Here is a 13,454-nt window from a genome sequence, read left to right on the forward strand (position 1 = left end):
CATTGGTGGTGTGACCTTTGACAAGTTACCTAATCTCTCTGAGCTTCAATTACCTTAGTTGTCAATGAAGACACACATGTTTAATTAGTTCTATGTGTTAGGCATTTATACACATGACCTCGTTTAACCCCCAGGAGAGGAGGGGTGTGAAGTGGGTGTTGAAGGCTGAGTAGGAGTTGGTTCCCAGCAGAGGGAAGATGAAAGGACATCCCAGGGAGGTCAAGTATAAAGGTAGGTGTGGACAACAGGGTGCTCCTCGGGAGGAGCGGAGAGTGAAGATCAGGACTGAGAATGATGGGAAGTGGTAGTCTGGAAGGGAAACAGAGAATTCCCAAAGTCCTGTGTGCTGTGAACATGACATGACATCTCAGAAAGGGTCTGAGTATCCCTGCCTGTGCCCTCCAGCCCCCAGAGAACGTGCTTTTTCTCGGCTAAGAGCTATGTACGCCTTCATTTCCCAGCCTTCGGAGACGTTAAGGCTTTGAGGGGCACTGTCCAATGCTATAACCACCAGCCACATTTGGCTACTTAAACTTAATTAAAATTAGACAGAATTTCGGATTCGGTTTCTCATTGACCATGGGCACATATCAAGTACTCAGTTGCCACATGGAACCAGTGGCTATAAAATTGGACAACATAGATATAGGATGTTCCCATCATCACACAAAGTTCTATTAGACCATGCTGGCTTAGAGCCATCTTGGCTGTTTTATACAGAACCAGCATTTTTCCTTTTTCTGTTTCTGTCTTGTCTGATCAGCCCATAAACACATTAGTAGTAAGAGGAACCGCAGATGCCACACAGCTAAGGGCTATAAACTTTACCTCATTTAACCATCGCTGCAACCCCATGAACTAGATACTACTAACCCTGCTTTAGAGATGAATAAATGGAGATTCAGAAAGCATAAGTATTCAAGATATCCAAGGTTGGCACAGCTTATAACCAGCAGAGCCAAGAATTGAACCCAATGCCACCCAACCCATAGCCCACACTCTTAACCAGCAAGCTACCCTGCCCATAGGAACCCATCAAGCAGCTAGATCCCGGGGTGAGCAAATTCGCGGCAATAAGGCAGATATTTCCCTCAGAGCTGGTTATCACTGTCAGACTGGGAGCTGGGAATCTACTGAAATCTACTTCTGATTTTGCTCCTGGGTGAACAGAAGCAAAATAGCTCAACCTGGATGTTCCCCCTGGTCCCCTATTAAATATATTCTTTCCCAGCTCATCACACAGGACTCTTAGATAAGTTTGTGTTGACAAAACACTTCAGATGCATTATTTAAACAGAGGTGTTAAAGCCTCTTAAAAAAGGAGGGGGGAGGGGGAGGATAAAAGCAGCTCTCCCTGAAGATTCACAACAGACATGCCATGTGAGCCATTTCGGAGTTGCCTAGGTAATTGTTCCCTGTAATTTTTGCAAACTGGCCTCATTCAGCAAGAGATGTTGGATTACTTGCTCTTTAGCCTCTGGCTTAGAGTAACTACTTTTTCCTGTCTCTGTTTACAAAAGGAAGGATCTGGGCCAAGCATCAATCAGACCTAGTTTCAAATCCCAGCCCTTCTCTGTGCTTACTGTGGGACCCGGGGAAACTTACATAACCCCTCCGGGCTCAGTTTTTGCATCTGTAAAATAGGGCTTTTAATGTCTTTTGAGAGTAAATGAAGTCACTTCTGTGTCAGCACCTGGTATGTTACAGATGCCTGAAAAATATTAACCCCTCACCTCTGTTGAATCCCCATTTATAGTCATGTGATATCACAGGATCAGGCGTTTCAGAGCTGAGAGGGAGCTGAGTGGCATTTAGGGCAGACATCTCAACAGACAATCCCTCTGTTTATCATCACGTAGGTAAACCATTGGCTTGTGAAATGTCTGTAATCAAGAACCACTCCCTGTGTGTTTTGGTGACATTTTCAAGAGGGTAAAACAGAATGTTCCCTCTGACAATTGCAGAACTCTCCACGCAGAAGGGTGGAGGTGGCTCTGACGCAGGCCACCAGTGCTTTATGACACAGCAGGGAGGGAGGTCTAGCTGGCCCCGAGGGAGCAGCCAGAGGGGCCACTCAGGGCCATGCCCTCAGAGCTGGAGCCCTGACTTCCAATTGATCCCAAATGACTATCAGCGCCAGACTAGGGGTCGGGGGAAATGATGGGACCAGGATTATAAATCCCCAAAGCTGGGAATGTTAGAACAGAGGACTAGGTAAGGGTCAACCTCAACACCTGGGACCGAAACCAGGAGGGACCCCAGAGCAAGCCATGGTGCCCAAAGCTGGGGAACAGACAAATGCTATAGTCAGAGTAAAAGTGGATGGGAGGGTTAAAAAGAGGCCCGTTGTCATGAAGCAGGAGGGCAGAGCTCAGAGGGAGGAAAGACAGAGGTGAGGCGGGGCTGGTCAGAAGGTCTGGATTTTGATGCAAAGTCAGTTCCATCACAGCCATGACTTCTCTCCATCTTAGAGGATGACCAGGCGGTGGAACCTAGCTGAGATTGTCTCCTCCTGAATCTGAGTTCAAGAGCAGAGAGCCAGGAAAGCTTTGCAGTTAAGAAGGCAGCATTTAGAGTCAGGAACAAGTCTGGGTTTGAATCCCAACTCCACTGTCCGTAGCTGTGTGACTTAGGCTAGTGATTTAACCTCTCTGAGCCTCAGTCTCCTTGTCTGATGATGATTATGAGGATTATGATTATAATAATGAAGATGCTAATGACGGCGACAGTGGAGGAGGATGGTGATGCTGGTAGTGATGGTGATGATGATGAATAGGATGATGTAAGGAAAGTGATGATGGTAATGATGAGAGTGATTATGGCCATGGTGATGGTGATAGTGATGGTTATGCTGATGAGGAGAAGCTGGATGGTGATGATCACAAGAATGATGGTGGCGGCGGTGGTGATAGCAATGGAAATTTGGGTGGTGATGGTGGTGGTGGTGGTGGTGGCAGTGGTGATGATGGTGATCTTGGTGATGGTGGTGATGATGATGGTGATGGTGATGATAGTGATGTTGGTGGTGATGCTGGTGATGGTGATGGTGATGACGGTGATGCTGGTGATGGTGATGATGGTGATGTTGGTGGTGATGCTGGTGATAGTGATGCTGGTGATGGTGATGATGGTGGGGGTGGTGGTGATGATAGTGGTGTTGGTGGTGATGCTGGTGATGGTGATGATGGTGATGATGGTGGTGATGATGGTGGGGGTGGTGGTGATGATAGTGATGTTGGTGGTGATGCTGGTGATGGTGATGATGGTGGTGGTGGTGGTGGTGGTGATGGTGGTGATGGCAATGGTGATGGTGGTGATGATGATGGTGGGGGTGGTGGTGATGATAGTGATGTTGGTGGTGATGCTGGTAATGGTGATGGTGATGGTGGTGATGCTGGTGGGGGTGGTGGTGATGCTGCTGATGAATGATGATAATGAGAGCCTCCACTTCAGAATGGCTGTGAAGAGTGGGCTGAAAAACTGTGACCCTGAGCATCTTAGTGTCTGTCTTGCTTACACCATCTATAAAATGTGGCTAATATTCATCCCTGCCTCATAGAGTTGTCACAAGGATTAAATTAAAACACTTGTAAAGTGCTTGACATATAATAAGTGCTTAATAAACACTAGCTATCATTTTTAATAGTCTTATTAGTTTTGTTGCTCTGTTCCCCTCATTTTCAGAATCATTTCTGTTTCTCTTGGTGTAGGTATCATTAGTCTCATTATCAGTGCTTATTCAGAATTAGGATGACTTATCACCCTGGCCCCTGGGACTTGTTTTCTCCCCTATCTGTCCTGCCTCCTACATCTTAAGTCATCCAGTGGGTCTGCCGGGAGATGAGCCTTCTGTGTCCCTGGATCTTTGAAATGGGGAAGTGGGAAGGGAGGACCAAAGCCATGTCATGGCCATCTGGAAGTGATGTCCACAAAGGTGGCTGCATGCCCACCATCAGCGCCAACGTCAGTGATGATGGGGCTGCCTTCCCACGTGTTGCTGGCAGTTCTGCTGAGCAGCAGGCTGGGCACCCACAGTGTGCTGGCTCCACACAGAGTCCTGTGGGTGAACTGCGGAGGTGCTGTACAGACTTGGGACTTTTAGAACAGGGCCATCAGCCTGTCCCTCCTGATGTCATGCCTTTCTCACTTCCTCTACCTTGCCTTTCAGAGGTGTGGACGGCAAGTCACACAAACCACTTCCCCTCAGCGTGGAGAATGACCGAGTCTTCAGTGACCTGTGGGGGAAGGGCAATGTGCCTGTCATCCTCAACAACCCGTATTCAGAGAAGGAGCAGGTAAGTGGGTGGTACCAGCTTGGCTCCCACACTCCATGGCTCCCTGAACCTTCCCCAGTGTGAGGATGAGGGGAGGGATGCCAAATGTCAAACCGTGTTGGGATGGAAATGAGCCACCACGGCTGGAGAGCTCAGGGGCATTGAGGCCAGGAGCATGTGTCCTGGGATCCGGATTTTGCCTTTGTTTTGCTTTGTTCGTGATCTTGCCATTTTTCAAATTTCAATTCTGTTTCCACCAGCAAAGGCACTCCCATGCCATTCACATCCCAAATTTAGCAGGTAAAGATACATGGTAAAAAGGTTTCCTCTCTCACCTGATCCCAGCCACACAGTTTCCCTCCCCAGAGGCAAGCAATATTTATCGTTTCTCTGGTCCTTTCAGCAATACTTTACATGTAGACTGACAAATACACACACACATTATTTTCATACAAATGAGAGCACTTTATACATATTGCTCTGCACCTTGCTTTTCACTTGTCAGCATATCTTGGTGATTACCCCCCAATTCGTAGGGGAAGAGAGTCCTGGTTCTTTTTCACAGCTGTATAATATTCCATTTTATGGCTCTGCCAAACCTACTGAGCCGGTCCTCCATAATGGACCCTTAGGTCATTGCCAATATCTTGCTATGACATTGCTGTAATGGATGACATTGCCTAAACGTCTCACGTGGCACATGGGCAGGCTTTTCAATAGCACAAATTCCTAGAAGTGAAATTGCTGGCTCAACGATCATATGCATTTGTGATTGGGGCAGAAATTGAGAAATGGCTCATCGTAAAGATTGCCCCGATCCTACCAGCTAAGCAGGAGAGCGGTGGTGTCCCCACAGCCTCACCAACCTAATGTATTATCAAACTTCTCAGTCTTTGCCAGTTTGCTGAGACGTGTTTTGACAGCTGAGTCAATATTGTTTCTGAGCATGGAGAGATTTGGCTAGAGATCAGGAGTGCCTCGTTCTCACCTGCTTGGGCAGCCCACAGTCCAGGCCAGTGCGACCCTATTAAAGCATATGAATTTCCCACCCATCCTCTGCACTGCAGTGAAGTACGGGAAGAATGATGAGTGGGAGGTCAGAACAGGGAGATGGCCCAGGTCACTCGGCAAGGTCACCTTCTTCTCTCCACCTGCCTCTAGCTCTGGATGGCATGGGGCAGGTTGCCAGGTTCTGTCTTCTCATGCATCTGTGTGGATGGCACCTTTTGCTACCAGCTCACCTGAGTAATGACCCAAAGCCTCACTACGTAGCCTTCCATGGGGAGGATGGGACATTTCAGAGCCTCAGTGGGGATTGCTTTCCTTAGCTGCTGATAGCTGGCCAGGAAGATAAGGAAGGACGTCAGGGATTCTGTGGTAGGTCAGACCCATGCTCCCCCCAGCTAGTTACTCACCCTCTTGCAGTGGCATCTAGGGATGCTTGGAGGAGAAGCATCTATATAGATGTCTATTATGCTGTCCTCAGAACTCAGGGCAACACTGTGAGCATGAGGGGGCTATTTTCCATTCATGATTAAATGAACAAATAAAGTTAACATTTGTCTTTGTATTTTCTTTCTTAACTGAAAGGAAAGAGGTATTGCCTTAATTCAAATCCTCCCAAGACAGAAGAAGAACAGAAAGAGACAGCCTCAGGCTAGATCCAGGCTCTGGATGTGCTTTGTTAGGTCTGCACTATATTGCCCTAAGGGACAATTTGTATTTGTACTTTGAATTTACTGCCAATGTTTTGAAATTTTATATAAATATCATATTCACAGCTTCTCTTAAAAAATGTGGACACGCTGACCACCTCGAGCTTGTGTTCTTATGGGACAATAATCTGCACAGACTGAGTAGCAGCTGCTCCTGTAGACAGAGCATGGGCTTTCCAGTTTGCCACAATCCCCACCACTCCCTATCGTGTCCCTCCCCGTAAGACCATTGTCTTTTGTTACTTTTTATAACATTAGTGCTATTGATTTTCTTAGGATGAAAGGGAAATATTTTTCTATCCATGACTTTATTATAAGTGGCAGGTAGAGATAGACCAGGAGGTTTGTATGTTTCAGGAAACATGAGAAAGATTTCATGTTTTATAAAAAATGAAGAATATTCTTTTTTTTTTATTTTTTTAAGAATATTCTTTTTTTTTTTTTAAGATTTTTTATTTATTTGTTTGACAGAGAGAGACACAGCAAGAGAGGGAACACAAGCAGGGGGAGTGGGGGAGGGAGAAGCAGACTTCCCACCAAGCAGGGAGCCCGATGCGGGGCTCGATCCCAGGACCCTGGGATCATGACCTGAGCCGAAGGCAGGCGCTTAATGACTGAGCCACCCAGGTGCCCCAAGAATATTCTTTTTTTAAATTTTATTTTATTTTATTATGTTATGTTAGTCACCATACAGTACATCATTAGTTTCTGACGTAGTGATCCATGATTCATTGTTTTCTTTTCTTTTTTTTATTTGACAGACAGAGACATAGCGAGAGAGGGAACACAAGCAGGGGGAGTGGGAGAGGGAGAAGCAGGCTTCCCGCCGAGCAGGGAGCCCGATGCAGGTCTCGACCCCAGGACGCTGGGATCATGACCTGAGCCAAAGGCAGACGCTTAATGACTGAGCCACCCAGGGGCCCCGATTCATTGTTGTCGTATAACACCCAGTGTTCCATGTAGTACGTGCCCTCCTTAATACCCATCACCGGGCTAACCCATCCCCCCACCCCCCTCCCTTCCCAAACCCTCAGTTTGTTTCTTGGAGTCCATAGTCTCTCATGGTTCGTCTCCCCCTCCGATTCCCCCCCTTCATTTTTCCCTTCCCTTTCCCAATGACCTCCATGCTATTCCTTATGTTCCACAAATAAGTGAAACCATATGATAATTGACTTTCTCTGCTTGACTTATTGCACTTAGCATAATCTCCTCCAGTCCCATCCATGTGGATGTAAAAGTTGGGTATTCATCCTTTCTGATGGCTGAGTAATATTCCATTGTATATATGGACCACATCTTCTTTGTCCATTCATCTGTTGAAGGGCATCTCGGCTCTTTCCACAGTTTGGCTACTGTGGACATTGCTGCTATGAACATTGGGGTGCATATGGCCCTTCTTTTCACTACATCTGTGTCTTTGGGGTAAATACCCAGTAGTGCAATTGCTGGGTCATAGGGTAGCTCTATTTTTAATTTTAAAAAATGAAGAATATTTTTGTGTGTTTAATATGCAGCTGAGTGTTCTGTCTTGAAATTAGCCAGCCTGCTTTGCTAATTGACCTTACCTATCTACCTGTCCCCTCCAGGTATCAGAGTTTGTAACTGCTGGTTTGCAGTAACTCCTGAGACCTGACTCACAGAGACAAAGCAGAGGATGCCTTCACCCCACCAGAAAGACCCTTAAAGTCACTGCTGAATTCTAAGCAATGGCAGGATGATGGCCATTTCCTTTTATGCTGTCCACCTCAGTTAGACTGTGATGACTTAGAAACCATAACCTTGAACTGCAAGCCTGAGGAGTGGGGCTCTCAATATTGGGAATGGGGCAGGAGTGATTAATAAGACCACTGTTCCCCTTTACAGAGATTCATGATGCAATGATCAGTGTCTTAGGTTGGACAGGCTGCGCTAATTCCAGAATTCCATAAACTGGGTGGCTTACAAACAACAGACATTTATTTCTCACAGTTCTGGAGGCTGGGAAGTCTAAGATCAAGGCACCAGCAATTCAGGGTCTGCTGAGAGCCCACTTCCTGGGTCATGGCAGGGGTAGTCTTGCTGTGTCCTCACATGGCAAAAGGGGCATCTCTCTGGGGTCTCTTTTATTTTTATTTTTTTTAAAGATTTTATTTATTTATTTGACAGAGAGAGAGATAGCGAGAGCAGGAACACAAGCAGGGGGAGTGGGAGAGGGAGAAGCAGGCCTCCTGCCGAGCAGGGAGTCCGATGTGGGACTCGATCCCAGGACCCCGGGATCATGACCTGAGCCGAAGGCAGACGCTTAACGACTGAGCCACCCAGGCGCCCCTCTGGGGTCTCTTTTAGAAGGTGATCTTATCACTTCCCCAAGGCCCCACCCCTAATACCCTTACTTTGGGGATTAGGTTTCAACATATGAATTTGGGGTAGGGGGGACTCAAACTTTCAGTCCATAGCCATCAGGGAGAGGTGCTGAGAACTTGCGTTAGGGCCCACTTAAAAATTGCTTGGAGAAGGAAAGAGGGTGCCGGGCAAAGCAGGAAAAACCACATCTTCCTGAGGTTAAGACAGGAAGAATTGGGTGCTCCTGGACGCGTGACATACAGATCGGCCGTGCTGGGATGTACATTCTCTCCTTTATCATCGGCAAATCCTCGGTGTCGTCTAGGACCAAAACCACCGGCCAGCAAGATCATCCTGGCTCAGTTGTCTGAGACTCAGTTTTCCAAATGTGTCTCGGAAATATAGCTGGACGAGGGTAGAGATCCAAGTGCCTGGTTATATTTGAGTCCCAGCCTCAGAGCTAAGGAAGCAGCCCTGTTACTTCCTGCTAGACATCTCCTTAGCCACGGTGCTGAGAAATGTTTCCCAGGCTGAGAAAATTAATAGAAAACGTAATGTTCTTCTTTCTGTCCTAAAAGACCCGCGTATATGCTTAGCCTCTTCTCTCCACGCTCAAAGCCACTTTACCTGGAGCTCCCGGGATCAGCTTCCTTCCTCCCAGTTGTAACCCACATTTGCTGCTTTTTTAGGCATCTGTGGGGGGGTTAGCATTGTTAATAATACAAAGAGAGACCCAGCCACCACCTGCTTTCCTGAGTCAGGAAGAGACAGAAGGAGGTAAAAGAATAGCTGGTTCGCATTTTCCCCAAGGACTGGGCAAAAGGTAACAGAGTCCAAGTGAAGCAGGGTGGATACAGGCTAGACAAGAGAAAGAACTTCCTGATTCAGAAGACTGGTAGCTCCCTGAAGGAATAGTGAGGTCTGCGCCATCCTTCTTGATTCTCTCCTTTGTCCAGATGCAAGGAAAATCAGCCACAGAAACACCCTCTCTTCAATCAGTCTCTGGAGGCTGAGATGTTCATCTCTAGTAGTGATTTCTCTTGCTAACGGTCTGATTCAGCAGCAAGTATGGTCAGTGAGACTAAAGTCCCTCATCACTAGAATACAGTGTGTGAATGACTATAATGCTAATCTTTTTTTTTTTAAGATTTTATTTATTGGAGAGAGAGAGACAAAGAGGGAGAGCAGAAGCAGGGAGGCGAGGGAGAAGCAGGCTTCCCGCGGAGCAGGGAGCCCGATGCGGGGCTCCATCCCAGGACCCTGGGACCATGACCTGAGCCGAAGGCAGATGTTTAACCGACCCATGTAATGTTCATCTTTAACATCTCTTTTCAAACTGTATCTGGCCTGGGCTGGTAGATAGAATAAATCAGCTCACCCATCACCAAACCTTCACCCAACACCTGCCATGTGCATAGCTCTGGGGTAGAAGCAAAGATGAATAAACATCGCCCTCCCCGCCCTTAAGCCCTTCACAGAGGAATGTGGGGAGACAGGCACGGGTACAGTGCGATTAATCCTAAAGTACAAAAGGACGCAAAGCACTGTGGAAACATAAATACCTCAGTAGGTATCAGGAAATGTTTAGCTGAAGAGGTAACATTTGAACTGGGTTTTGAAGATCATGTAGGAATTTGTCTAGTAGGAAAACGTATTAATAGTAAACGGAACCGCTGTGGTAGATATACGATATACGGCATTTTTTTTTCTTGCTAAGGATCATTATTGGACCTCTGAGGTTGTCTTTAGTGCTCATACCACCAGGGACACATACTGAATTTTGACACCATCCTAAAGGCCCTTGGCATAATAATCCTCTTTTTTTTTTTTAAGATTTATTTATTTATTTGTTTGACAGAGAGAGACAACGAGAGAGGGAACACAAACAGGGGAACTGGGAGAGGGAGAAGCAGGCTTCTCACTGAGCAGGGAGCCCGATGCGGGGCTCAATCCCAGGACTCTGGCACCATGACCTGAGCCAAAGGCAGACACTTAACGACTGAGCCACCCAGGTGCCCCAACATAATAATCCTCTTAAGTGAAAATGGTATCCTATGTAAATGACTTGAGAAACTGCTGTTGGTCCATTCTCCCTGCAAAACCTCAGCATTTGAATCAAGCCCTTCTCTGCCTCCCTTCTTTTTTTTAAAGATTATTTATTTAGGGACGCCTGGGTGGCTCAGTCAGTTAAGCATCTGCCTTTGGCTCAGGTCATGATGTCATGATCCCAGGGTCTTCGGATTGAACCTGGGATTGAGTCTGCTTCTCCCTCTCCCTTTGTCCCTCCTCCCACTGTGTGCGCTCTCTCTCTCTCTCTCTCAAATAAACAAATAAATAAATTTTTAAAAAGATTTTATTTATTTATTTATTTGAGGGGGAGGGAAAGAGAGAATCTTAAGCAGACTCCATGCCCAGTGCAGAGCCCGATGCGGGGCTCAGTCTCACGACCCTGAGATCATGACCTGAATCAAAATCAAGAGTTGGATCCTTAACCGACTGAGCCACCCAGGCACCCCTCTGCTTCCCTTCTTAGTAAGCAACTATTTTCTTACCTGCCCAATTTGCTTTCCTAAGGGAGGAAGAGGTGAATCGTGTCTGGCTTCGGGGCAGAATATCTATTTTCAGATACTAATTAAGCATCAGTCCAATCTTTCGTGGATGCGAGGGAGGGTCTTGGGCCTGGGGGAGGTGGGATTTCCAGTTGGGGCTCCCCGCTCTTATTCAGCCCGCTGCCCTTCTCTCCAGCCTCTCACTGACACAGGTGATCAGGTAATCAGATAGATGACTGTTACATCAAAATCCTCCTCCCCACTGCCACCACCTCATCCGGAGCCTGGCATTTCCTCACCCCTGGGGACATGGGGCTTGCTGGCTGCTTTCAAAATGTCAAAATCTGTTGAGAAGCTTTTCTGTACTCCGAAGTAAGTGTCAGCATCATCCCAGTGCCTGGAGAGCCCCAAATTATGAGGCAAGTGGAGGGGGTGTGCTTGTGGGTCCCCAGCGATCAGAGGATCAGAGGCGGTCAGGGCGCCTCTCCACCCAGGCATGCGCCCCAGCTGGCCAGGGGGTGCTGGCTTTGCTGAAAGCCGAAAGTGGGCAGCCAGCCCCAGCCGGGCTGCGTCTCAATGAACGCAAACCAGCGACAGTCCCTGCCTCTCAGCGACAACCTAGCCTGCTGCCAGGAAACCTGGGCGTTAATGATGGCAGGGTAAAAATAACAATAATGCAGATCCCCGTACCCCCCTTGTGGGGGCGTGGCCATTCGAACCCTCGGACTCCCCACCCGCAGCTCTGGGGGCCACTCCGGTTGGGCCTCGTCCTACTGGTGACCTTGGTCAGACGAGTTAGCATCCGCGCGGAGGCTCCATTTCCTAACAGGCTCGTCCAGTTGTGGGGAGGTGAGGTGTGAAGCGACCGCGTCTATAACAATGGTAGCTGATACGTTGTTGAGCCATGTCGGGCTTGGTGCTGAGCACTTCAGGTCCCTGGTCTCAGTGAACCCCCCACCCCAACCCAATGAAGTACTATTGCCCCCATTTTACAGATGACTAAACTGAGGCACAGAGGGTTAGCTTGAGGAAGGTCACATGACTAAGTGAGTGGCAGAGCCCAAGAGCCCACTCTTAATTCTTAAAGGCCCGGCACATAATAAGTGCTCCGAAAATGGGCATCATTACTATTATTGTTGTTGTTGCTGTTGTTTCATTTGGCTGATTATTATATGGCTCATTTAGGTATAGTTTTACTGCTAATTGTTCTACGGCTAATGTGAGGCAGATAGGGCAGGGAACACCATCCCCATTCTACAGATGACATCCTTGGGGCCTGGAAAGGGAATGTGAGCAGCCGCTGAGTCTTGGGGACAGAGCCGCACCGCTCTCCCTCTGTGACTCCGTCGTCATCCTTGTCGATCATTCAGATCGAGGTAGCGTGCGTCTTTCTGCTGCAGGGGGCCAAGCTCTGGGAGTGCACAGGGGCCAGGAGCCGGGTCTACAGTGGAAAGGCCCAGCCTTTGAGGGCCTGAATCCCACGCCCAGCTCTGTTGCCTGTTAGCTGTTAATTTGAAGGTAGTCATGTCACCTCTCAGAACCTCTGTTTTCTCCTCTGAGAAATGGGTTACCATGAGGACTCCACGAGCCAGGAGATGTGCAGTGGCCTAGTCTGGGTCAGGCACCAAATAGGCATTTACTAAACGTTACTCACAATGGAAGGGGGTCAGATGCGATCACTGCCCTTGAGAAGTTCACCATCTGGACATTGTCTTTTCATCAAATGGTTGCCTTGACTTCCAGAAACTTCCACTTCTGAGGCGAGCTGCAGACATCTCACACACACACACACACACAGCAGTAATCACACTGTGATATTTGGGGTTTGGTAGCATCACATTCAGACGTTCCCTGCAGACCCCCCCAGCTGGCTTTGGCAGATTTACTGGGTCCGTCCAGGGTGACATCTTGGGGTGTCTGTCCCTGAACCTCTCTGAGCACTTTAAGGAAACTCCTGTGTTTTGAGATGAATCTGTCTGTTGAGAGGGTGCCCCAAATCGCTAGCTACAAACTCCTACTGAACTCATTATTGCCCTCAGCTCAGCTGGGCCAGCCCTCCCTTGGCTTGATCCAGCTCATGATCAGAATACGACATCCGGGTTGGATTTTCCCAAAAGTGCTTCAGGAGGCCCCTCTTTCTCAGGTCACCCAGTGTTCCAAGGAAGCCCTCAAACGGGACAAAAAAGCCTCAACAAAGATACTTTCTGGGAACCGATGTGGAACGGAGTCTCTCTCAGCCCCCAATGACAGCAGAATCCAAACCTTGCTGATATTTCGCTTCCCTCTACCCAAGCCATCACCTGCTGGTGACCCCCAGGGTCTTTATAGGTCACTTAGCCATGAGACCAGCCTTCCATGTCCTGCTGCCGCAGGTGGGCACAGCCAGGGCGGAGCCAGGAAGCCGGGCCTGAATTGATGAGGGTTTAGGTTCAGCCCTGCAGGAATTTCCACATATTTTGCTTTGTTTGTTTTAATAGTGAGTATATTCAAAGCAAGCTGTCCCGACTGTTTCCAGTGGGACCGTGATATCTGGTTCAGGAATCCATGATACCGCTCTGCATGCTTATTCATGGCATCAAACCATATTCATGTTC

At 47.9% G+C, this 13,454-nt stretch overlaps 1 protein-coding gene across 1 annotated transcript in view; it reads left to right on the forward strand.

Annotated features, from left to right (window-relative positions):
- Nucleotides 1-13,454, forward strand: part of NOS1 (nitric oxide synthase 1) — an 81,387-nt gene that overhangs the window by 9,960 nt on the left and 57,973 nt on the right. Inside the window, 1 exon segment of the mRNA XM_078060919.1 lies at nt 4,169-4,295. Coding sequence (XP_077917045.1) covers nt 4,169-4,295 — 127 coding nt within the window.

This window comes from Halichoerus grypus, chromosome 13 (assembly GCF_964656455.1).
Source record: "Halichoerus grypus chromosome 13, mHalGry1.hap1.1, whole genome shotgun sequence".
NCBI classification, from domain to species: domain Eukaryota; kingdom Metazoa; phylum Chordata; class Mammalia; order Carnivora; family Phocidae; genus Halichoerus; species Halichoerus grypus.